We start from the raw sequence: 23,068 nt of genomic DNA on the forward strand, positions 1-23,068 counted from the left end.
CATAAAAGAAAAAATATTGAAAGCAGAAGAAATGATTGTGCCTTTCATGAACAAAGTTTAGCTATTGAGGGGATTTCCTGATGCATCCGTGGTGGGAAAGAGGCAAATGAATGAAGATACATCTGTAACATGAAACAGCCAATGGTTATTTATTAAGTGAGATGCAGTGAGATGACATTTGTGCTAGACTTTTAAGAGTCCTGAGCCACTAGTTGGGACATCCTTCCGACATGCAAGGACTTATATAAATGCAACTTTGCATTGTTTAATTCCATTTATTATTAGTGATAGCACCTTTGAAGTAGTGAGTTTTACCTCTGTTAATTGACCAATTAATGTCTGTCTTTCTTAGTGCAGAATTTACACACTGTTGATCTGCAGTTACACTGAACATCATGTGTTCTTGATCTCTTTAGGCTGAAGAATCCTGTAAGTGCAATGGTTGGAAGAATCCATGTCCACCTCCCACTCCTCCACGGGTAAACCTGCAGCAGACAGCAGTCAGTCTCACAGAACCATGCCGAAGCTGTGGCCACACACTGGGTAAGCAGAGTGCCCTCTCCTTCCATCCGTCCCTCCCAATTATACACAGGATTAGAACTTGTTCTATCCATGAAATGATTTCATGACTGGTGCTCCAGGGTATGACCTACATTTATCATTATTCATTGTGTTCTCTAATGTTGTACAGATAACTATAATTTCAGACATCAATGTCTGAAGGTAAGACAGCAGTAAAGATGTCTCTTTATACGCCTTAGCATAATGTTTGAGAGGGAAAAAAAATCAGCTTTACTGCTCCTAATCATAATTTGGTGACCCCCACATATGAAGAATGGCCATTTGAGAGACATACACGGTGCCATAGGAGTATTTTCGGTCTTCAGGAGAGCAGAGAAAAATCTACCTTAAACTGTTAGGGTGATAGTCTCCTCTGGCTAGAACCTAAAAGAAATGAGTTGGGGGCAATGTCATCAGAGGTGGGGAATGGAAAATGTCACATTGGTGTACTGGGGATGCTATGGTGAGAGCGGAGGTAAATCGCTGAACTGGGGCAAAGTAGAGATTTATTACATATCTGAACCATGTCATATCTGATCTGGAAGTCAGATGCTTGATGCTATCATGAGAAAGCGGAGAAATTTTTTCGTTCCCCAGCACCTGTAAATGTGTCACCATCAAATTTTAGAAACACTGTTTTGAAATGGTCTGATTTAAATGGCATTATATTTGCTTGAGGTTAACACCCTATATCCCTGTGTCTGAAACGTTAAAGACGTTTGTTTTTTCACTTCACTTATAGTATGGCTGATACTGAAAACCTTCTGTCATGGGTTTGCAGTAGAGATGCATCTGCATCCCCTTAACCGTCTGTTCCTCAGCATCAACATTGTTAAGAACTTTAGTGTTTTCTTTTCAAAATGTGGTATGTCATAATTTGCAAGATAAAACTGCATCTGACACCCATCTGTCCACTGTGTTAAGTGGTTGATGTCCACCTGCAGTTTCTTGGATTCTTCCCCACAGTTTGACAAACCACCACATTTGGCATCATCATTCTCAGGAATTATTCTTTCTGTGCTGATATTCAAATCATTAATACACTTGCTTGAAGTTTCACTGTACGAGACAATGTTGTTTGGCGCATGAGAATTATTTTCTGTTCTGAGGACAGACTGTACCTTGGATGCCTGTGGAATTTGTAGTTAGCCGAAGTTTTGTCTTTAAAATGTACCTCCAGTCAGCCAAAACAAAGTGGCATTACCAGCAGCTGTGGAGAGTTTTACAATGCACATTACACATTCCTGGCTAAAGAAGGAATGTGGAGATGAGAATGTAGCAAAGCCTGTGTACATAGGAAAGGTAAATGACCATAAATAAATATATCCAGACTTCAGCTAAATTTAATAGATGACACATTATTGCCTTTGGATGGCTCCATGTTTAAGTTGTTTCCAGTGAGAATGTTTATTGCATTTTTTGTCTGTCTGTAATAAGCCTGTCCTCAAATAGTGAAGTTGAGATAACTTTCTTCCTCCTCCATGTTCTCAAATGATGGTCGATAATTTGCCCACAAAACATACAGTGAATTCACTTTATAGTATATTCTGTGAAGCGCTTTGAGCTACCTGGAAGACGTGATAAGGTGCTAAATCAAATGCAAGGATTATTATTTATTATGATAATTTAGTTTCATAGATTATTTATCTTAAGTGGTGAGTGCTATCTGGGTTATTTGACTTTGGAGAGTCTCACAGCTTGGCTTACTTTCTAGTAAGGTTACATGATGTCAGTCAGTAGCAGGAACCTTGCCCATTCCCCTCCGCCCACACACACACACATACATTCTTGGCCAGGGGACACTTCTTCAAATGCAGTGTCCTCAACATCACGGTGACTACGATCAGCTCATCTAGTACAGACTGGGACTCAGAGCTGAGACTTTCTTGATGTGCATACCTCAATAGCACATTATTCAAGCCATTAGCTGGGCCAAAAGAAAAGTGCAGAAATATTTGCCAGAAATTGGGGGGACATTTGCTGGAAAATTGCGGCGGGTACTACTGTGAAACACGTTTTGTGAAACAACCCAGTTTAAAACTATAGGCATATATTTCCTGAACATGTTTAAAATACTAAAAATGTTAATGTGAATAGTACAGCACTTACCAAGAATTGGTTGCAGGAGCTCAGCTTAGGCCAGCCACCAGGCGAAGCTGATTTCCTACTCACACCGCTTCCTCGATTGTAACACTCCCCACGCCGCACCTGCCCGACAAGAGCTGCTCCGCCCACAGTAGCAGCATGGAGCAAACAGCGCACAGAGGTCCAAGGCCGAGCACACGGTTTGCAACAGAGGGGGATATTCATGGTGGATCCCCCGGAAAAAGTGCAGCTGCATTTTTCTATTGGCCCAAGTTATTAGCTACTTAAGCCATTTGGGACCTGTATATGACATGAGAACATGGGGGAGTGTAGGAAAGTTTCCTTACTCCACACGCCCCTCTTTACCTAGCAGTAAGTAGGAACCCAGTTGTTAATCGATTCGAGGATCACTTTCCGGGGGTAATAATTCCTTAAAAAAAATAATAAATTGGCCACTTCAATCCACGACTGTTTGTGGGACACTGCTGTGCACAATTGGCTGCTGCATTCGCCCACAAAATATACAGTCAATTCACTTCATAATATATTCTGTGAAGCGCTTTGAGATGTCTTGAAGACGTGATAAGGTGCTATATCAAATGCAAGGATTATTATTATGGTCTAGGTATCTTTAAATGCAGATATTTTATTTGAACTGAAGGAATTTATCCTTCAGCTTTATTTCTTCTTTTCATTAAAGATTTTATGCTTATAAATATTTGGGCTCAATCACACACTGATGACAAGTAGCAATCTTTTCATAACTTGTTTATCACCCATAAAATACAGTCACACCACTTTATAGTATATCCCATGCAGCTCTTTGAGAATGCTCAAATTTGGCCTGATACTCCAGTCATCAATACGCATAGAGCCTTTGGCGATGTGCAAATGTTATGGCAAAATGCCATAAGCTGCCAACATTGCCAAAAGCATCAACCATGATGCTAACTGGAATGTTGGCCAAAAAGTTTTCTTGTTAAAATTCAAGTCCAATGGAAGACTTTGTTTGAATACCATAAGACCATAAGCCGTAGGAGCAGGAGTAGGCCATTCGGTCCCTCGAGCCTGCCCCACCATTTAATAAGATCATGGCTGATCCTCTAACCTAATTCCATTTACCCGCCCTATCCCTTAATCCCTCTATCCTTTAGAAATCTATCAACCTCAGTCTTGTATATGTTCAAGGACTGAACATCCACAGCCTTCTGAGGTAGAGAATTCCACAAATTCACTACCCTCTAAGCGAAGAAATGTTTCCTCAACTCAGTTCGAAAAGGTTGACCCTTAATCTTGAGATTATGAACCCTAGTTTTAGATTCTCCCACCAGGGGAAACTGTCTCACGGCATCTACCCTGTCAAGAACCTTAAGAATCTTAGATGTTTCTATAAGATCACCTCTAATTCTTCTATGTTCTCGAGAATATGGGCCTAGTTTACTCAACCTCTCCTCATAGGTCAACCCCATCATCCCAGGAACCAACCTAGGAATCTACGCTGCACTCCCTCTCAGGCAAATATGTCCTTTCTTAAATAAGGAGATAAAAATTAACACAATATTCCAGGTGCGGTCTCATCAAGGCCCTATATAACTGCAGCCAGACTTCCCTACTCTTGTTCTCTAACCCTTTTGCAATGAACGCCAACATGGCATTAGCCTTCCTAGTTGCTTGCTGTACCTGCATACTAACTTTTTGTGATTGGTGTACAAAGACACCCAAATCCTTCTGTACACTAAAACTTCCTAGTCTCTTCTCTAGAAAATAATCCGCTTTAATAAAATAATACATTTGTGATGTTCTTTCCTCAGCTGATCATGTTTCCCACCTGGAGCACGTATCGGAGGAAGAAATGAACAGGCTGCTTGGAATAGTGCTGGATGTGGAATACTTGTTCACTTGTGTCCACAAGGAAGAGGATGCAGACACAAAGCAAGTTTATTTTTACCTGTTCAAAGTAAGTGCTTGTTTTGATTGTTCTGTTGACCTTGAAGATTGTTTGACAAATAAGCGGTACTTCATTTTTGAAATACTCTAATGTTACCAATGTATCCTCAACATTTCAATATCTTGCAATGAAGAAACTGTTGCATAGGATCACTAAAGCCCTGCAGCCAAAGGAGAACAACAGAAGATATAAGATACAGGTTGATTTAGGGCTAGTTAAAGGTCATTGAATGGCATTGATTTGACGATATGGCTCTTCAGTATTAAGCTCAATTCTGGGTCCAAGGATGCAACATAAAACCATTTTATAAATACGTTGCAATGAATAATTGTGTTATAAGTTGTTAGGACATAAGTACAATATTGTATGTTCATCTTGAACTAATCCACTTATAACTTGTTATATCTTGAAAACTTGTTACATGTGATGTTGAGGATAAGCAATTCTTGGAATAGCTTCACAGCTTGGCGATGACTATATAGTGCCATTTATTTATGTTTCCCTCTCACCTCTCCTTCATCTACTTTGGGATGTGGTTCCAAAGGCAATCTTGAACCCTCGCGTACTATAGGCCAGGTATTGCATTGAGTAGTGCTCCTTTACCACATTGCATGGTATATTTACCCATTGAACCATTACTTGTCAACTTTTTAGCAAAATGTGAATGCCGTAGCCCCTTTATTTAATGGCTATTAAATCTTACTATAAAAATTTAAATTTAAGGTGTTTGTTTCACAAGTTTGTTTTGATGGCTATGCCGTGCCACTGATGTCTTACTGTTTGTGTTGAGTTAGCAGATGGAATTAGCAAGAACCACTGCTCTTACTGTTACTATTCCATCATAATCTCACATGAGTACCTTTTATGGGCTCGTGTACATTTTTGGCTCTGCACTATACTCGAGTAACAACAGCAACCATTATTTTTTTGGGGGGAGGTGAGGGAGGGGCCAAGACAGAGGGAGTCTGGGATAGTGTTCCAGAGAGCGGGTACAGAATGGCTGAACGAATCTTATGGGGAATATGAAGCAGGCCAGTTTTAGCTGAACAGAAAAGACTAATTTACAGCACAAAATCTTTGTGCCTAAAAAATCCATTGCTTCAAGATTTATCCTGGAGGATTCATAGCAATTAATAGTAATAATAATAATCCTTGAATTTAATATTGTTTGATATAATTTGGTATATCATTAGTCAAAATGTTTAAATACTTCAGCAAATTTTACTGAAGAATGCAATGACTGTATTTGTAGGCAAATGCAGCAGCTAATTTGCCCAGGACAATGTCCCACAAATAGTCATGAAGTGAATGACTAATTTTATCTGGAAGATTGTTGGCTATGACACTGGAAGAAACTCCATTCTGTTCAAATAGTTCTATGGAATACTTCATGACTATTTGTGGGACATTGTCCTGGGCAAATTAGCTGCTGCATTTGCCTACAAATACAGTCATTGCACTCTCCAGTAAAATTTGATCAAGTATTTAAACATTTTGACTAATGAGATACCAAATTATATCAACAACATTGAGGCAAACACTTCAGAATAAATGATAAATCCTTTGCTTTAACTAATATTATTGTAGTGATCTTTTAAGTTTTGGTACAAAATCCTTTCTGCAAAAGTGACTTGTAATTAATTCCATTTTCAGCTTTTGAGAAAATGTATCTTACAAATGGGAAGTCCTGTGGTGGAAGGACCTTTAGGAAGTCCACCTTTTGAGAAGCCCAGCATTGAGCAGGTAAATGAGTCAAGCAGCTTGTGTAGTTCAATCTGTATCATGATCATGTATATCATGTAATTTGTAAAGTACTGTGAGAATATTTTGTTCTAAAACAAAAATGGATGACAAATATAAGTATTTTTAATTTATTTTTGTCTCTTCAGAAAATGAGTTTTGTAAATTTCACTGGGGTGTATATACATTCCAAACCACACCATTTCACTGGGATATATACACATTCCAAAGCGCACTTCAATTTGCAACATCTACTTTTTGGGCTGTGCGGCTAGAAAATTGGCCACTCACCAGCAAAGAAATCGTCACAACATTTGAAATTAATTGCTATCAAGTGCTTTGCAATGTTTTGACCGAGATGTTATAAAACTGCATGTTTCTTCTGTCTATCTTTCAAAAACAAATCAGTGCCTTATTTTCAAGACTACTTGTGCTGTAAATTCTCATTGAGATTGAGATTAATTTCCTAAACTTGCCATGTAGACTTCAATAGAAACGAGATGAGAAGTTGATGGTGTTGCAACAAATTTTCATACACCATGCGATGCATATTACTGGTACTGTTTGCCAATTCCTGTGAAGAATATTGTATTTTTATCCCCGAATAATGCAACCCTATTAAACACCCATGTTAAGGCAGGGATGCATCTCTCTCACAATACAATGATATATGCACCATTATATTTGTCAAGTAGTTTGAGATGTTCTTTTATGTGAAAGATGTGATATCAATGAAAGGTTCTACAGCCCATCATGCTTGTGCCAACTTTTTGCAAGAGCAGATACTGTTTGGATGCATTTAAATGTTGAAACATTTAATCCCACTCCCCTCCCGTACTACAATTGAGGAAAATGTTCTAATAGAAAAAAAAATTGTCACAAAATATTCTGTTTGAGTATTGATAAATACTGTTAGCAATTCAGGACTGTTAAACCCTTTATAAAATCTAAAAGGAGCAGTGTTACTATTAGTGATGTTGGGAGTCTTGCAGTTGTGCAACTAGTACTGTAATTATACAGCAAAGTCACTGTTTATTTTGGGATTTCCTGCTAAATTGTAGACTTGCCTTTTTTCCCTTTGCAGACTTCCTGAATTAAACCTGAAACATTATAGTGTTGATGTACTATACACAAATTATATGCTTACTAAGGGAACCATAACAAATTGTTGGAGTAAATGGGAATTTTGAAAGAAGCGAAGATAATCAGAAATTATTATACAATCTCATTGGGAGTGGTCTGGTCGTTCACCTTTCAGTCCCCTTCGGATAGGAAATAGCATGTAGTAGGGAGAGAACAACCAGTAGGCAGGGAAAATAAAGTGTTTTGTTTTATTATGGCCCAGTTTCAAGTTTAGTAGTCATCAACCATGTGGCGTTTTGAAATTAGTGGGGCTGTTTGGGGAAAGGAATATTGTACTTTAACTTGTGATTTACACTGAGCTGAACCAAATACCTTCACTTATTTTGTTTAGGGAGTTATCAATTTTGTGCAGTACAAATTTAGTCACCTTCCGATCAAGGAGAGGCAGACAATTTGCGAATTGTCCAAAATGTTTCTGAATCGAATTAACTACTGGCAATTGGAGACGCCCTCTCAGCGAAGGCTTCGGTCACCAAATGATGATGGTGCTGGATACAAGGTTAACTACACAAGGTACCAAACTAGTGTGAACCACTAAACACTGACATATGTTACACTGCTACAGTACAGACTTTACTTTTTAAAATTGTTGAAATGCCACACTCAGATTTACCTGCAGTTTTTAAGATGGCATTGTGTGTTTTTGACTAGGTTCGTGGGCTGCAGCTTGTGGTAATCAGGTCCTGGCAGAGAAGTTACATTTTATTTGTTTAAATATATTTTATGAAAAAGGGTATCTATCATACCCCTTTGCACTTCTTCGATATCACTAGTTGAAAACGTACTGGAACAAACACGTATGTCACTCCCAACTCCTTGCCTCAGATCCAAGGTCATAGGTGAGATTTCATGAGTCAATGTGATGTATCAGAGGATTTGTAATTTTTTACATCATGGATGCTTTTTCTGGCTGCTATGCCATTGAATGTTTTTCAGGCACAATGCATCATACCTCTTTGCACTGCCTCAGCATAAAAGGCAAGGCCATTATTAATGGATTTTCATTTGTGTTTATATCTGCACACTTAGACAAAGTGAAATATTGTGCTGCTAGACTCCAGTACCCTGACACAGCCATGTAAACTGACATAATGATATGGCTAGCGAGTCACTAAAAACGACTGGGTGACACAGTTTAGACTCTCTAAAATCCTTGACTAATCTGATCCACTGGTCAAATTGACGTGTCATCTCTCTTTTAAGCATGTGTGATTGCATGTTGTGAAGCTGAGGGCTCAGCCATTTATTAATTTGAGCTAGCCAAGTGGGCTTGGAATTCCAATTATTTTTATGATGTTTTGGACATAAAACTGCATGAACTGAATAACTGTAGGGGGCAGAAGGATAAATCTGTACTTGAAAGAAAACGCTAAACATCAGAAGTTACTCATATCTGAATTTCTGTTAATCCGACTCACGAGTGCTGCTTACATGAGGTTAACCGCCTGCTTTAAGACAAAGGAAATACATTATGAAGTGAGGGGTTTAACGTTTTCTCAAGTGTGATAAATCAGGTTTGCATTAAGTTAAATTAGCTCACATTCCAGAACCAAAGCCTGTATCGGGAAACAGGGAAATGTTAGTTTTGCAATAGTCATGCACTCCAGTGGCAATAGTATTAGTTTACTTACTTGGCCCACTGTGAGGCTGCTGGTAAGATGAACTGCAAGAAAATTAATTGGCTATTATAATGCGTAAGTAGAAATATTTGCCAACACTATCAAAAGAAAGTCTGTGTTGACATTGCTATATAGAATCTCCTTAGGGGGAGGAAAGCAGGGTCTCCTTGGAGCTCCAAGGTAATGGAATGTCAAAATCAAGCCAACTTTATGTGGTGCTCTTAGTAATCCAGTTCCTAAGCAAGACGGGTCTGCAGTACTCCAGAGTGCTGCTGATGCCAGCACAGCCAGCCTGGCTCATCAGCAGGACTTGGAAGGGGGTAGGGACTGGGATTAAGGGACTCTTTGCACTCAACTCCTGTGAACCCTGCAAGCCTAACACCTAACGGCTAGGGTGGTCCTAGCTGCTCAAACAGTGGGAAAGCTTGCCAGATAGTGCTCTCAATGGCAAGTAATGCGGTTTTACCTGGTTGGTTTCCAGCAGTACCCCAAAGCATACTCTGGGTCCTCAAGTCTTGGTTCTTGCCAACCTGCACCTTAATACTCTTCAGAGTTAAGTAAGCAGGATGCATCCTTTCAGGGAGAGAGAGTGTGATTTCCATTCCAATAAATATCTCTGGAATTTCCAGGTATAGATGGAATGCGTGGAATTCTCAATTTGATTTGGATACTCAAGCATGTGATGGGTTTCTGCATCAATCAGACTGACTAAAAAAAATCTGAACAGAAAAAAAAGTTAAACCATTTTTAATTTAGTAGAAATAATAGCAAAGAAAATCTTTATAGAAATTCTTAATTGTTTTCATTTACAGGTTCCTCTTTACTGACTTGTGATTAAAGCCACCGATTAGTGAAGCTCCAACCTTTTTCGTCGGCCAACAAAATTAATTTTCTTGATTGAATATTTCTTGATTTATGCCATAAATTAAGAAATATTCAATCAACAAAAAACTGAAAATACTATTGATCAAACAACGACTTTCTAGACTCATGGGAATGTTCAGGGCCCCCTTCATGATGGCCCTGTGGGCCATTTCCCACCCAGGGGCCACAGGTTGGCCACCATGATCTAAGCCGTACACATTGAGGTTACTAGGTTTCTTTCCTAGTCTGGCTTGACTTAATTGATCTTACTTATTCCAACAGTTGAGGCTCTTACAATTGAACTTTGCCCCCTTAGATTGGGAAAGGAAAAAATTATCCAAAGTTCCAACTCCTCATCCTATCACGTGACCTTTGTGTGCTTTTCTTTGAGCGTCATGAGTGAACAGAGTAAAAATCCCATGGGTTTACAGGTCAACTATATATATAGGTTTAAAAAGTATTCATTGGAAAAACACCAGTGTAAATGGTACCTTGAGACTTGAAGCGAGTCTCCCACAGGAAACATCATGTACACCACACGGCTCAAGAACCTAAAATCTTGACCAGTTTTGAGGGAAAATTGTAATTTTGATCTATACGTAATATTAAATCCAATTACATTCAGGCTACATTCTCTTAACTTTACCAAGAAATATTCTTAGGTCAGAGTTATACTTTGATTTGATCAGGTGCGGATCTCTGACTGTCCAGTGCCTTGGGACACCCGCCTGACGTGAAAGTCCTCTGTAAATGTAATTTGTTTTTGTTGTTGATTAAAAATTGCATATTTGTGTATGCAAGAGGAATGGAAATTGTGGCTGGGATTTGCATTTCTCTGACCTGGATTGTAATTGTGTGAATGCTTTGCAGGTGGTTGTGTTACTGTAACGTCCCTCAGTTCTGCGACAGTCTCCCTCGACATGAGACCACCCATGTTTTTGGCAGGACGTTGCTTCGCTCTGTTTTCACCGTCATGAGGCGACAATTACTGGAGAAGTCCAGGCAGGAGAAGGATAAGCTGCCCCTGGAGAAACGCACACTCATTCTGACCCACTTTCCAAAGTAAGAGCTCGCCTTATAGTTTTTGACATTCCATCCCACTAAAATGTAAATTATATTTTTCTATATACAAACTGGAGAGTTTGTTATACAGTTCATTAATCAATATATCCCCATCAAGTCCAATCATTGTCTGGATACAGTGTAATCGTTTATTATATGTCAACAATAAAATATTTTTGACTTGAATCAAATTATGAAATATATTTAAACTATTACCTCATTAAATGATTGGAGTCCCAAACCCTCTGCTTGGAGATCTACATTTGAATCCTAGCTTTATGGACATTGTATTTTTAATCTCCCATTGGTTTGAGATTGGTGGAGGGACATAAATTTTCCTGTAATGCCTCTGTATTTTAACCAAAATGTGGCGTTGATTATATCTGAGGTTACATCTTCAGGCCGGACTGTCTTGACTTTCACTGATAATGAGAAACAAGGATGTTGATTAATAGACAGGTTCAGATCAAGGAGACCTTTTGGACAGTTTAATCTCTTCCTTCCAGAATGCCAGTCATCAGCATATGACTTGCTTCTTAATGAACCCAGTGTCCTGGCCAAGGCCAGCCGTCCTGGTAACTTATTGCAGCAGCTGATATTCCCCTGATTAATTAAATACTTCATGGAATCTTACAATTTTGAGAAATTCTTAAATTGAGGCTTAACTTTGAAGCTGGCTTTCGAGATTTTTACAAGCGGTGGAAAACCGGGTTCCAATTTAAGACTGATCTTAAATTTTATGGTCTTGGTCTTAAGGCTGTGAAATTTCAGGTCTCTGGTTGTCTTATCCTGAAATGACCCTTCACACCTGGCATCGTAAAAACATTCTTGTTTTTCTTTTTTTTAAGATTCCTTTCTATGTTGGAGGAGGAGGTGTACAGCCACAGCTCTCCTATATGGGATTTAGACTTCACAGTGTCGTCTGGTAACATTCAGCTAGGGATACAGCCAGGTAATTTTGAACTTTCACACAGAAGGGATGAGAGCCTGAGAAAGAGAAACATTGATAGAAAGGGAAAATAAGCATTCAAAAATAATGTTGAACATTTTTAGTCTCTCCATAAAGTATTTTTTAAAAATGTCTGATATACAAGTATTGAACACCATTTGTAATTCCTCATTTTAAGCTTATTGGTAATACTTTTAGATTACTTATTTTGTCCTTTATTGTTTTGCTAACTCTAGTCATCAATCCTACTCCAGTTTCTGGTATCCTGCCAACAACCAGGCCATTTGGATATGGAGCAAGCCCATCCTCTGGTAACATTGACCAAACCAACAGTGGAAGTTTGAGTCCTGTCTGGAGGAACAAAGTGACTGGTTCAGAACAATGTATGGGTAAGGCAGACGCATAGATCTCTAAATGGAAACATAGATAATTGCATTTGGAGAAAACTCCATTATGGTACAAACCCATAACTATATTAGATATCAAACTGAAAATTTTGGCCAGAAGGTTGAAGAACATGATGGATTTTGCAAAAAGTTATTCAGGTCATTAATCTGCAACAATAATAATCCTTTAATTTGATTTGGCACCTTATCACATCTTTGAGATGTCTCAAAATGTAAAGTGGTGTGACTGTGTGAACTTTATGGGTGAATAAAGCAGTCAATTTGCACACAGCAATGTCCCACAAACAGTCATCAAATGAGTGAACGATTTTATTTGGGGGAATGTGAGCCAAGGCATCAAAAGAAATTCCCTTCTGTGTATTTTGTGTAAATTTCATGACTATCTTCGTACAGAGGACCTTCACTAGGTAAGAGTGAATTTATGTATTGCACACCTGATTTGGGCCAAAATTTGCACACTGAATCAGTCTGATTGCTTTGGATTTCATTCCACTCATGCCCATCCATTATTATTCAAATAACCTGAAGCAGGGCCATGAAATCTAACCCAACAGTCTCAAAGAATCCAAGGAGCAGACATTCTAAATAATAATCCTTGAAAAAATAAGTAAATAAACAAAGACACAAACAAATAAATGAACAAACAAATAAATCATTTTGATACAGCACTTATAATGTTGAAATGTCTCAAAACACCACAGATAATTGCTGTAAATTAAAGTGACTATTTGTAAGCAAAACACAGCAACCAATATGTACATAACAAGCCCACTGCTAATATGGTCAGATTTAGAGTGGCATTAATGAAATGAACTAGATCACTTACCTACATTTCTACTATTGTTTGCTTGTCAACTGGGAGAACTGGCGAGAAAGATTTCAATTCACATCATCTCTTGAAAAACTGTAATGTTTAACAGTCGGTAGATTATGTACTTTTGTTAACCACGTTGACTAACTTTTATTACATGGATATTTTACTTATGAAATCTGAAGCAGTTTATTACTGTTGGAGGAAATTTCTGACTGTTAATGTTGCATTTGCAAAGGAGAGAAGAGGAAGGCTACAGAACCCTATAATCTGGAAGATGCAAAGAGGCAAAGAGTTTTGGGGGATATCCCAATGGAGCTAGTGAATGAAGTGATGTCAACTATCACAGACCCAGCTGCTATGTTGGGCCCAGAGGTAAGGAGTGTACACCTTATCCTTGTTATATAAACCTTGTTGTTGGAAGTAACTACATGGAATGTAGTAAGTAGCTGAAGTTCAGATTGGTGCTAAGATTTTAGTCACTGTAGCTAGATGTAGCAATAGGAAGAGGACTGAAAAGGGGAGAAAATGTAAAAACAACAAGATTACCTTTTTTCTTACCCCCATCCCAATAAATTACTCCAGATTTTATTTGAATTTGTGCATATAGCAAAGTAGATACTTTTTTCATGCCATTACGTACATTCAGTTTATATTTAATACTTAATCCTATTTAATGTTAAAATGCTTCAAGACACTGCGTGACGGGCGCTATATTTTGTTTTACAAATTATTGTTGTTGTAAGATGTCACACATTGAAGGAGTGACAATCTGATTAATCTCCACCAAATGTAGTAAGCAAACTTTATCACAATTATCCTGTCCTTTTCAAGACCAGTTTGCTGTCTGCACATGCAGCCAGAGATGAGGCTGCAAGACTGGAAGAAAGAAGGGGTGTTATTGAGTTCCATGTTGTAGGAAACTCGCTGAATCAGAAGCCAAACAAGAAAATGATGATGTGGCTGGTTGGTCTGCAGAATGTTTTCTCCCATCAATTGCCCAGAATGCCTAAGGAATATATCACTCGGCTGGTCTTCGATCCGTGAGTGCCATTTTGAGTTATATAGCTGAATCTCTGTGTGGAAATGAATATTTCTCAAGAGTATCTGAGTCATAGTGAATCCGCTGCATTGTTTACAGCCCCCTGCTCGTGCCTCGCACCCTCCGCTCCACCATTGGAGGTCGCGCTTTCAGCCCCTACACCCCGAAACTCTGGAACACTCTCCCTCAATCCCACTGCCTTGCCCGCTCTCTCCCCTTTTTCAAGTCCCGCCTGTAAAAACCGTCCTTTTCGACCGTACTTACAGTCACCTCCCCCCCCCCCCCATCCGGCTACTCCGCCACAATTAAGTGCTCTGAGACGCTACCATGTGTGGAGGGTGATATATAAGTGCAAGTTGACATTGTTGTAGTAGTCAAGCTCAGACCTTGACTCAGGTGGAGCTTCTGCCCCACCAGAAATTAACTGGAGGAAAGTGACCAGGCCTCAAGCGTGTGCATCCTAAATGCTGAAAGAGATTGGGACAAGATAATAATGGATGCATTGACAAAAAAAAGTGCAGGAGCAGATGTCTTGTCTTCATCACCGAAGCATTACAATGATGTCAAGGCATTCCTACATTAGTGAACCTCCATTAGAATATTTCGGTAATCTTTCCTTCCCAAACAACAGGAGCAGAGGCTGAGTGTTGCACCTGAAATCAGATGACTTTTTTTTTCGCGATTCCACTAATGTTATCTGGTTAGTAAAGTTCACAGAAAAATATTCTAACAATGATTCCCAGGTGTAAGAATATCTTGAAGGCATCACAATTCATACACAATGATGTTGACTTTCCATGGGATGAAACTTTGCCGTGTTAACTCGCTCTGGTGATAATTTTTTTTTGTATCAAGTCAGATTTCCTGTATGTGGAGGAAATGGGAGATCTGACTTGGATTAGAGCTTTGTGAGTTCTAGCATGAGTAAAATAGCTATTTGACAGCACTACGAGAAAGGCTTACAAAGCTGAGGTGGTTTCATAGTACTGTACGTGCTTTGATGTGTTCTCTGAACCAGAGTTCTAAGGAATTTTCAGTATTTAAGAGAAGACTTTTCCTCTTATTGTGATTAATGTCTTCTCACTGAAAGCCAATATCTTAACTAGATCAGGATCAGGGCAATAACATAACATAACATGTAGGAGCAGGAGTAGGCCATTCTGCCCTTCGAGCCTGCCCCACCATTCAATCATGGCTGATCTTCTAATCTAACTCCTAACCCTGCCTTATCCCCATATCCCTTAATCCCTTTTGCAATAAAAAATCTATCTCAGTCTTGAATATGTTCAAGGACTGTGCGTCAACAGCCCTTTGGGGTAGTGAGTTCCATACATTCACCACCCTTTGAGTGAAAAAGTTCTTCCTCAACTCAGTGAGAAAGGGCTGGCTTCTGATTTTAAGGTTGTGATCCCTGGTTTTAGTTTCTCCAACCAGGGGAAACAATCTCCCACTATCTGCTCTATCACGCCCTTTGATGATCTTATACGTTTCTATAAAATCCCCTCTAATTCTTCTATATTCTAGAAAATATAGGCCCAAATTCGTCAGCCTAGCCTCGTAACTCATCCCCTTCATCCCTGGTACTAACCTAGTAAATCTACGCTGCACCCCCTCCAAGGCAAGTACATACTTCCTTAAATAAGGAGACCAAAACTGCACACAGTATTCCAGGTGTGTCTCATCCGGGCCCTATACAGTTGCAGCAAGACTTCCCTACTCTTATACTCTAATCCTTTCATAATGAATGCTAACATACCGTTTGCCTTCCTAATTGCTGCTGCACCTGCAGACTAACTTTCTGTGATTGGTGTACAAGGACACCCAAGTCCCTCTGGACACTAACACATTCCAATCTCTCCCCTTCTAAAAAATAATCCGCTCTACTATTTTTGCTACCGAGGTGGATGACTTCGCACTTTCCTACATTATACTTCATCTGCCACCTACCTGCCCAATCACCTAACCTATCTATGTCGCGCTGCATTTTTTTAATGTCCTCTGTGTTGACACTTCCTCCTAGTTTTGTATCATCCGCGAATTTAGATATATTAACTTTGATGTCTTCATCTAGATCGTTGATGTAGATGGTAAATAGCTGAGGCCCAAGGACTGATCCTTGTGGCACACCACTAGTCACATCCCGCCAATCTGAAAAGGACCCGTTTATCCCTACTCTTTGTTTCCTACCCGTTAACCATTCCCCAATCCACGTTAATATGCTACCCCCAATTCCATGTGCCCTTATCTTTTGGACTAACCTTTTATGCGGCACCTTATCGAATGCCTTCTGGAAGTCCAAATAGACCACATCCACTGATTCACCCTTATCTAGTTTACTGGAAATGTCCTCAAAAAACTCTATGAGATTTGTCAAACATGACTTCCCTTTTGTAAAGCCATGTTGACTTGGCCTAATTATATTGTGCTCCCCTAAATACCGCACTACCTCCTCCTTACTCAATGATTCTAAAATTTTTCCTATCACTGATGTGAGACTAACTGGCCTATAGTTCCCCATCTTTTCCTTTCCACCTTTTTAAATAGTGGTGTGACATTTGCGATCTTCCAATCCATGGGGACTGTTCCAGAATCCAAGGAATTTTGGAAAATCAGACATAAGGCCTCCACTATCTCATAAGCTACCTCTTTTAAAACCCTGGGATGCAAGCCATCTGGACCAGGGGATTTGCCACTTTAGAGTGCTAACAGTTTCCCTCGCACGAATTCTCTACTAATGAAAATTTCCCTAAGTTGCTCCCTGTCCTTATCCCCTTGGTGCATCTCTATTGTTGGCAGACTTGTGTCTTCTAGGGTGAAGACAGATGCAAAGTACCCATTTAGGGACTCTGCCATGTCCTTATCCCCCATTACAACTTCTCCCGTCTCTGACTGAAGTGGACCTACATTTACCCTCACTAGCCTATTCCTCTTAATATATTTGTAAAAACTTTTACAATCAGACTTAATGTTCCTAGCTAGCTTACCCTCATACTCCTTTTTCTCGCTCTTAATGAGTTTTTTAGTTTTATTTTGCTGGTTTCTAAAACTCTCCCAATCTTCAGATTTGCTGCTTTTCTTGGCAGTTTTATAAGCCTTTTCTTTTAATTTGATGCTTTCCCTAACTGCTCTAGTTAGCCACGGATGAATTGCTTTCCCTGTGGTACTCTTATTCCGCAAGGGAATATGCGACCGCTGAGAATTTTGCACTACATCCTTAAATATTTGCCACTGTTGGTCTACATTTTTACCTCTTAATCTTATTCTCCAGTCTATTTTACCTAAATCTTTCCTCATACCTACAAAATTAGCCCTATTTAAATTCAGAATACTTGCCTCGGATTTAACTATATCCCTCTCTAACTTAATGCAGAATTCAATCATATTGTGATCACTCTGCCCTAGAGGATTCATAATACCTACACTGCCAACTAGCCCTGTTTCGTTACACAAAACAAGCTCTAGGATGGCCTGTCCCCTAGTGGGTTCCTCGGCATGCTGCTCTAGAAAGTTATCTCTCATACGCTCAATGAACTCTTCTTCTGACCCACTTTTGCTGATTTGGTTTTCCCAATCTATGTGGAGATTGAAATCACCCACTATTATCGCTTTACCTTTCCTACATGCTCCACTGATTTCTTGATTGATACCCTGTGCTATATTGTGATCGCTGTTTGGGGGTCTATAAACCACTCCCATTAATATTTTCTGCCCTTTATTATTTTTTATTTCCACCCATATTGTCTCGACCTCCTGGTCATCAGATTTCAGATCCTTCCTCTCCACTGCTTTTATCAGACCTTTTTATCTCCTCTAGTAAAGATCTGAGACTATTTTCGCAAAAAGATATCACCGTCTTTCAGATTAGATGCTAAACCGAAGTCCCGTTCAGGTGGATATTAAAGATCCCATGGCATTATTTGAAAAGAGAAGGGAGTTTCTCCCGTTGTTCTGGCCAACGCTTCCCCAGATAAAATTCTTTGCAGGACATTGCTGTGTCCAATTTGGCTATTGCATTCATTTACAAATACAGTCACTAACTACACATTACATTATATTACATTATTATTATTGAATAAGACCAACCTGTTCTTGCTCTGTCAATAGCCCTAAAATATAACCCAAGTCTGTAACGTCATAAGGATTGGTTTAGTTTATATACTTGTTTGATTGCATTTTTTGCAGTAAGCACAAGACTCTTGCGTTGATCAAAGATGGCCGGGTGATTGGTGGAATCTGTTTCCGAATGTTTCCAACACAGGGATTTACAGAGATTGTGTTTTGTGCTGTAACCTCCAATGAACAAGTGAAGGTAAGGAAGAACTATCAAATAGTCACTTATATCTTTAGCGTGCAGCAAATTGAAATACTAATATTCTGTGGTGGATGTTCAAACAATCAGATCAAAAGGTCAGACAGTAAGAAGGGTAATGGCATAGAAAGTCTTCATTCTCTAAAATAAATCTGGTGCATTAGAGATTTAAAAATAGTCAACTTATTACATTCCTAGTGACTGTATTTTGTTTTTCGTAAATTGTTTCATGTTTATTCTTTAGGGCTATGGAACGCATTTAATGAATCACCTGAAGGAATATCACATCAAACATAACATTCTGAATTTCCTCACGTACGCAGATGAATATGCAATTGGCTACTTCAAAAAACAGGTATGCAGTGTTTCAGTCTAGCTGTGTCATATTAGGAACTTGGAAACAATGGAGTAAAGTCTGCCATGTTTTTAGTTAACTTATGCTGAAATAAATAGCCATTACATGGCAACCTCCCTCCCAGATCTGATCACTGCCACATTTGTTAATTCTTGAAGCAGCGGTCAGTGTAATTGGAAGCTTTAGGCCCAAAAGTGTCTTTTAAATATTTTTTATTTGTTTAATATTTAATTTGCAGTGTTACTCTGGTGAGGAGTAATAACTACCCTAGCGATACACTCCCTGATTAATATTTTTGTTTTAGTGAGTGGCCTAGAAGCCTCAGGCCTACCTGCTCAACTGCTTAAAAAGTTATTTTTTGGCCAAGAAAAGAAGTGTAAATGAAGGAAATAGTAGTCAAACAATAAAAAACAAGTAATTTCTAGTTACAGATATACCAATAACATTCTGACCTGGTACTTGGCATGTGTAAATCTGATCTTTTGATGTAATGTACAAATTTAAACTGATTAAATCATTNAAAACAAAATCAAATTGTCTTGATTGAATCTTTTGTTTTGGGGTAGACAGTACTTTATTTGCTCGTGAAGCTGTTACAGAGAATAATCAGCTGTTTCTAACAGAGTTCAGAAAAGAGTACAATTATTACTTCTGAAGATAATTTGCTGTTGAGCATTAATAGCATTCTTTATATAGAAGGATATGAGGGATAGATTATTGCATGATTATTTTTATTTATTTTTACTTTTGAACCAGGCAATAAGACTGCTCCAGCCTTTTCTGTTCCTATACCTTCCTATGCCCTTTTGTTGTGCACCATCAATACTAGAGTGAAAACAATTATGATATTATGTATGATTTCAGGGATTCTCTAAGGATATAAAAGTTCCAAAAGTGAAATATGTGGGTTATATTAAAGATTATGAAGGTGCTACTCTGATGGGATGTGAGTTGAATCCACGAATTCCATACACTGAATTCTCTGTCATCATAAAGAAGCAAAAAGAGGTAAATGCTTGTCATATACTGTTAATGTTTGCTTTTGAGCTCATTAGTAAAGCAGACTACTTCTTTGCAATTTCATCTGGATTTATCAGCAAAGGGTAATTTAAGCACTCCAAGATGCTACGCCACATGAACGATGCTATATAAATCTTGCTGTAATGCAAAAGGGACCCAGTAGTTTTTGAGCCCAAACTCATGGAGAATAACAGGACAGCACAGTGAGGATGGGATGGAATTCCAGAGATTGGGCAGATATGCTGAATGCCACCCTCTCAAAATCCCACTCTCCCTAGCCTAAAAATGCTTCTTGAAACTTACCTCTTCAACTGTGTCTTTGGTCACCTCCTTATTCCCTACCTTCTTCCCACACTATCCAGGTAAAGCACTTTGAGATGTTCTCCTGCATGAAAGTTGCTAGATAAGTGCACCTAGAAGAGAACAGAATATGACATGACATCCTAATAATACAGCGCTGTGGATTAATATGGACATATTCCTCAAAAGGAAAATAAGCGAATGGTTACTAACTGATTGTTTAAACATTGGGTCATGGGACTGGCTGAAAGCCTTCAGCCTCAAAGATTCACTACTTTTAGCCTAATTGTAAAGGACTTCTGTTCCTAGAGGACAGGTTCCAACAAGTTCAAAGGTTTTTTCGAACAAACCTTCAGATTTGTGATGCAGTCTCCTGTAACTGCGAGAAGCAGCATATTTATCATGTCTCATGCTGAATTGTTTGCACCACTTTTGCAATTATGCCTATCTCTTAAATGAGTAAAAAATGATTTTAGAGGCCTCCTAATGTCCAGGCACCATAGAATATGGACAACCTCCTGCTCCAATGATTACAGCCCACATATCTCTCTCTCTCTACAGATGTAGATGACAGATTTAGCAATAATATTTGGTTATTATTGGCTTGTCACATTTAATAAGCAGTTTCTCTTACTTTGTTAAGTGGCCTACCTAGGGTACAAAATGATTTGTGTAAAATTTGAAAACCATATAATAATTTTATTATTTTTTTCACTTAAAGATTATAAAAAAGTTGATAGAAAGAAAACAGGCCCAGATTCGAAAGGTCTACCCAGGACTCTCCTGTTTTAAGGAAGGAGTAAGGCAAATTCCTATCGAAAGCATACCTGGAATAAGTAAGTGCCTTGTTAGCACCAGTTTGAAATATTCTCTCTGTTTTTAATACCTATCTTCAGTTCTTCAGTATCAGAGTGATTGCTAATTTGTTTCCCAAATTGAAATATTTTTGAAGATTTTTCTATAGTAACAATTTTAATAACAATGGAACTGAGTGTTTGATATCATTTATCCACAGGGGAAACTGGTTGGAAACCTAGTGGAAAGGAAAGGGGGTAAGTCTGTTTCTGAGGACATTTAGCTGTAGAGACACACAGCTTTTACAATTAAAAAAAATTGGATTATCTTGAGAACTAGTCAAAAATGTTTAATCCCTAAAACAGCAGTTTTTATTGGGGAGAAATTCCACCCCTGAACATATTTTGTTGCATGACTATTTTGTCTATTGTAAGCAATATGAATGAGGTTTTTTTTTCCTTTTCCCATGTGAACTGCCGAGCAGTTGAATGCTGGGGTGCAAGGGTCTGGAACCAAATGCTAAACTGAAGGTTCCAAATACTCACTCGCTGCTCTAACTGTTTCTGCTGTACACTGATATAATCATAAACCCTACACACCCCTCATCCCAAGAAAAAAAAGGAAGAGACCTACTCTTGTTATGAGATGCTAACATCTAAATTTAAGAAGAAAGAATTTGAATTTTTAGTCTTATACATCAAAAGATTCAAAAAGTTAAGCGTAGGTAAGCAGTCTTCCTTGCACAACAAAGACACACAAAGAGCCATGGAATAAATGATTAATAATAATAATCCTTGCATTTGATACAATGCCTTATGACATCTTCGATGCATCTCAAAGTGTTTCACAGAATGTATATATGAATAAGTGAATTATCTGTATATATTGTGAGCGAAATAAGATTGATTAAATAAAAAAGATAATAATCATTGCATTTAGTGTAGTGCGATATCATATAGGAATATCATGTCATTGAGATATTCCTGATCATCTGAAGGACAGCACATTCAACAATGCAGCACGTGTTTAACGTACTGACGTGGGGCTTGAAGTCACAACCTTCAGAGGCAAGAGTTCTACCATCTTAGCTCAGCTGACACCGTGAACTGGAGGATTATTGGCCAGGACATTGGGAAAAACTCTCTTATCTTTTCAAGTAACGTCACAGGATCTTTGACATTCACTTGAACTCACTGATGGGACTTCGGTGCGTTGAGAGTGGTATCAAGCCAAGCTGACACCCCAAATGTACCAAAATATACAAACCTCCATAATCTGTAATGATTATAACTAGCACTGCTTGTCAACTCAAGAAATATTGGAAATACTGTATTACACTGTTCTTATTGCCTTCAACTTGACCATTTTCTTTCAGAAAAGAATCCAGAGACCCTGACCAGCTTTACAACACACTAAAGAACACCCTACAGCAAGTAAAGGTGGTTTACCAAAATTCATCTCAATTCTGACAGTTATTTATTTTGAGCTTTCTGCATTTTGCTGATTAAAAGCGGAAAACTGAATTTTTATTCTTCCACCTTTTGTTTTGACTAGAGTCACCAAAATGCTTGGCCGTTTATGGAGCCAGTGAAGAAGGTTGAAGCACCAGGTTACTATGAAGTAATTCGCTTCCCCATGGGTATGTACGCCTTCTCTTATAAGCTACATTTACAAGGAAAGGGGCCTTATTATTATTAATCCAACTGTTCTTTGAACTTATTCACAGTTCTGAGTCTGACCTAGAAGTGAGATTCATGCTGCATATCCAATTACTTTGTTCACTGCTTAAAAAATTACCTAATTTTGCTTATATCACATGATTTTAATTTAAATCCATTTTAAAGCAAAATTCAGCTGTCAAGAGTTCAGCAATTGTATTAGACTCAATTTTATATTTATATTTCCTGAGTACTTGGAAGTGTGTAAAGGGAAACTTCTGGTTCTGCCTTTCTGCTTGAAAGCCTCTGGCTTTACATTGGCCCTAGATTTGATGATGGGACAAAGAACTGAAAACTGAAGTGCAACAACAACAAAATTACATTTATAGAGCGCCTTTCA

General features: G+C 38.6%; 1 protein-coding gene across 1 annotated transcript in view; it reads left to right on the plus strand.

The window, feature by feature from the left end:
* The window catches only part of kat2b (K(lysine) acetyltransferase 2B), a 33,376-nt gene that overhangs the window by 6,809 nt on the left and 3,499 nt on the right, over positions 1-23,068 (plus strand). The window contains exons 3-18 of the mRNA XM_042346983.1: positions 417-543; positions 4,458-4,603; positions 6,248-6,337; positions 7,809-7,990; positions 10,831-11,022; positions 11,871-11,974; positions 12,208-12,360; positions 13,428-13,564; positions 14,024-14,232; positions 18,414-18,540; positions 18,785-18,895; positions 19,760-19,903; positions 20,937-21,051; positions 21,231-21,267; positions 22,386-22,449; positions 22,565-22,649. Coding sequence (XP_042202917.1) covers positions 417-543; positions 4,458-4,603; positions 6,248-6,337; positions 7,809-7,990; positions 10,831-11,022; positions 11,871-11,974; positions 12,208-12,360; positions 13,428-13,564; positions 14,024-14,232; positions 18,414-18,540; positions 18,785-18,895; positions 19,760-19,903; positions 20,937-21,051; positions 21,231-21,267; positions 22,386-22,449; positions 22,565-22,649 — 2,023 coding nt within the window. The remainder of the gene's footprint in view (positions 1-416; positions 544-4,457; positions 4,604-6,247; positions 6,338-7,808; positions 7,991-10,830; positions 11,023-11,870; positions 11,975-12,207; positions 12,361-13,427; positions 13,565-14,023; positions 14,233-18,413; positions 18,541-18,784; positions 18,896-19,759; positions 19,904-20,936; positions 21,052-21,230; positions 21,268-22,385; positions 22,450-22,564; positions 22,650-23,068) is intronic.

Source organism: Callorhinchus milii, unplaced genomic scaffold (genome assembly GCF_018977255.1).
Source record: "Callorhinchus milii isolate IMCB2004 unplaced genomic scaffold, IMCB_Cmil_1.0 Scaffold2, whole genome shotgun sequence".
NCBI classification, from domain to species: Eukaryota; Metazoa; Chordata; class Chondrichthyes; order Chimaeriformes; family Callorhinchidae; genus Callorhinchus; species Callorhinchus milii.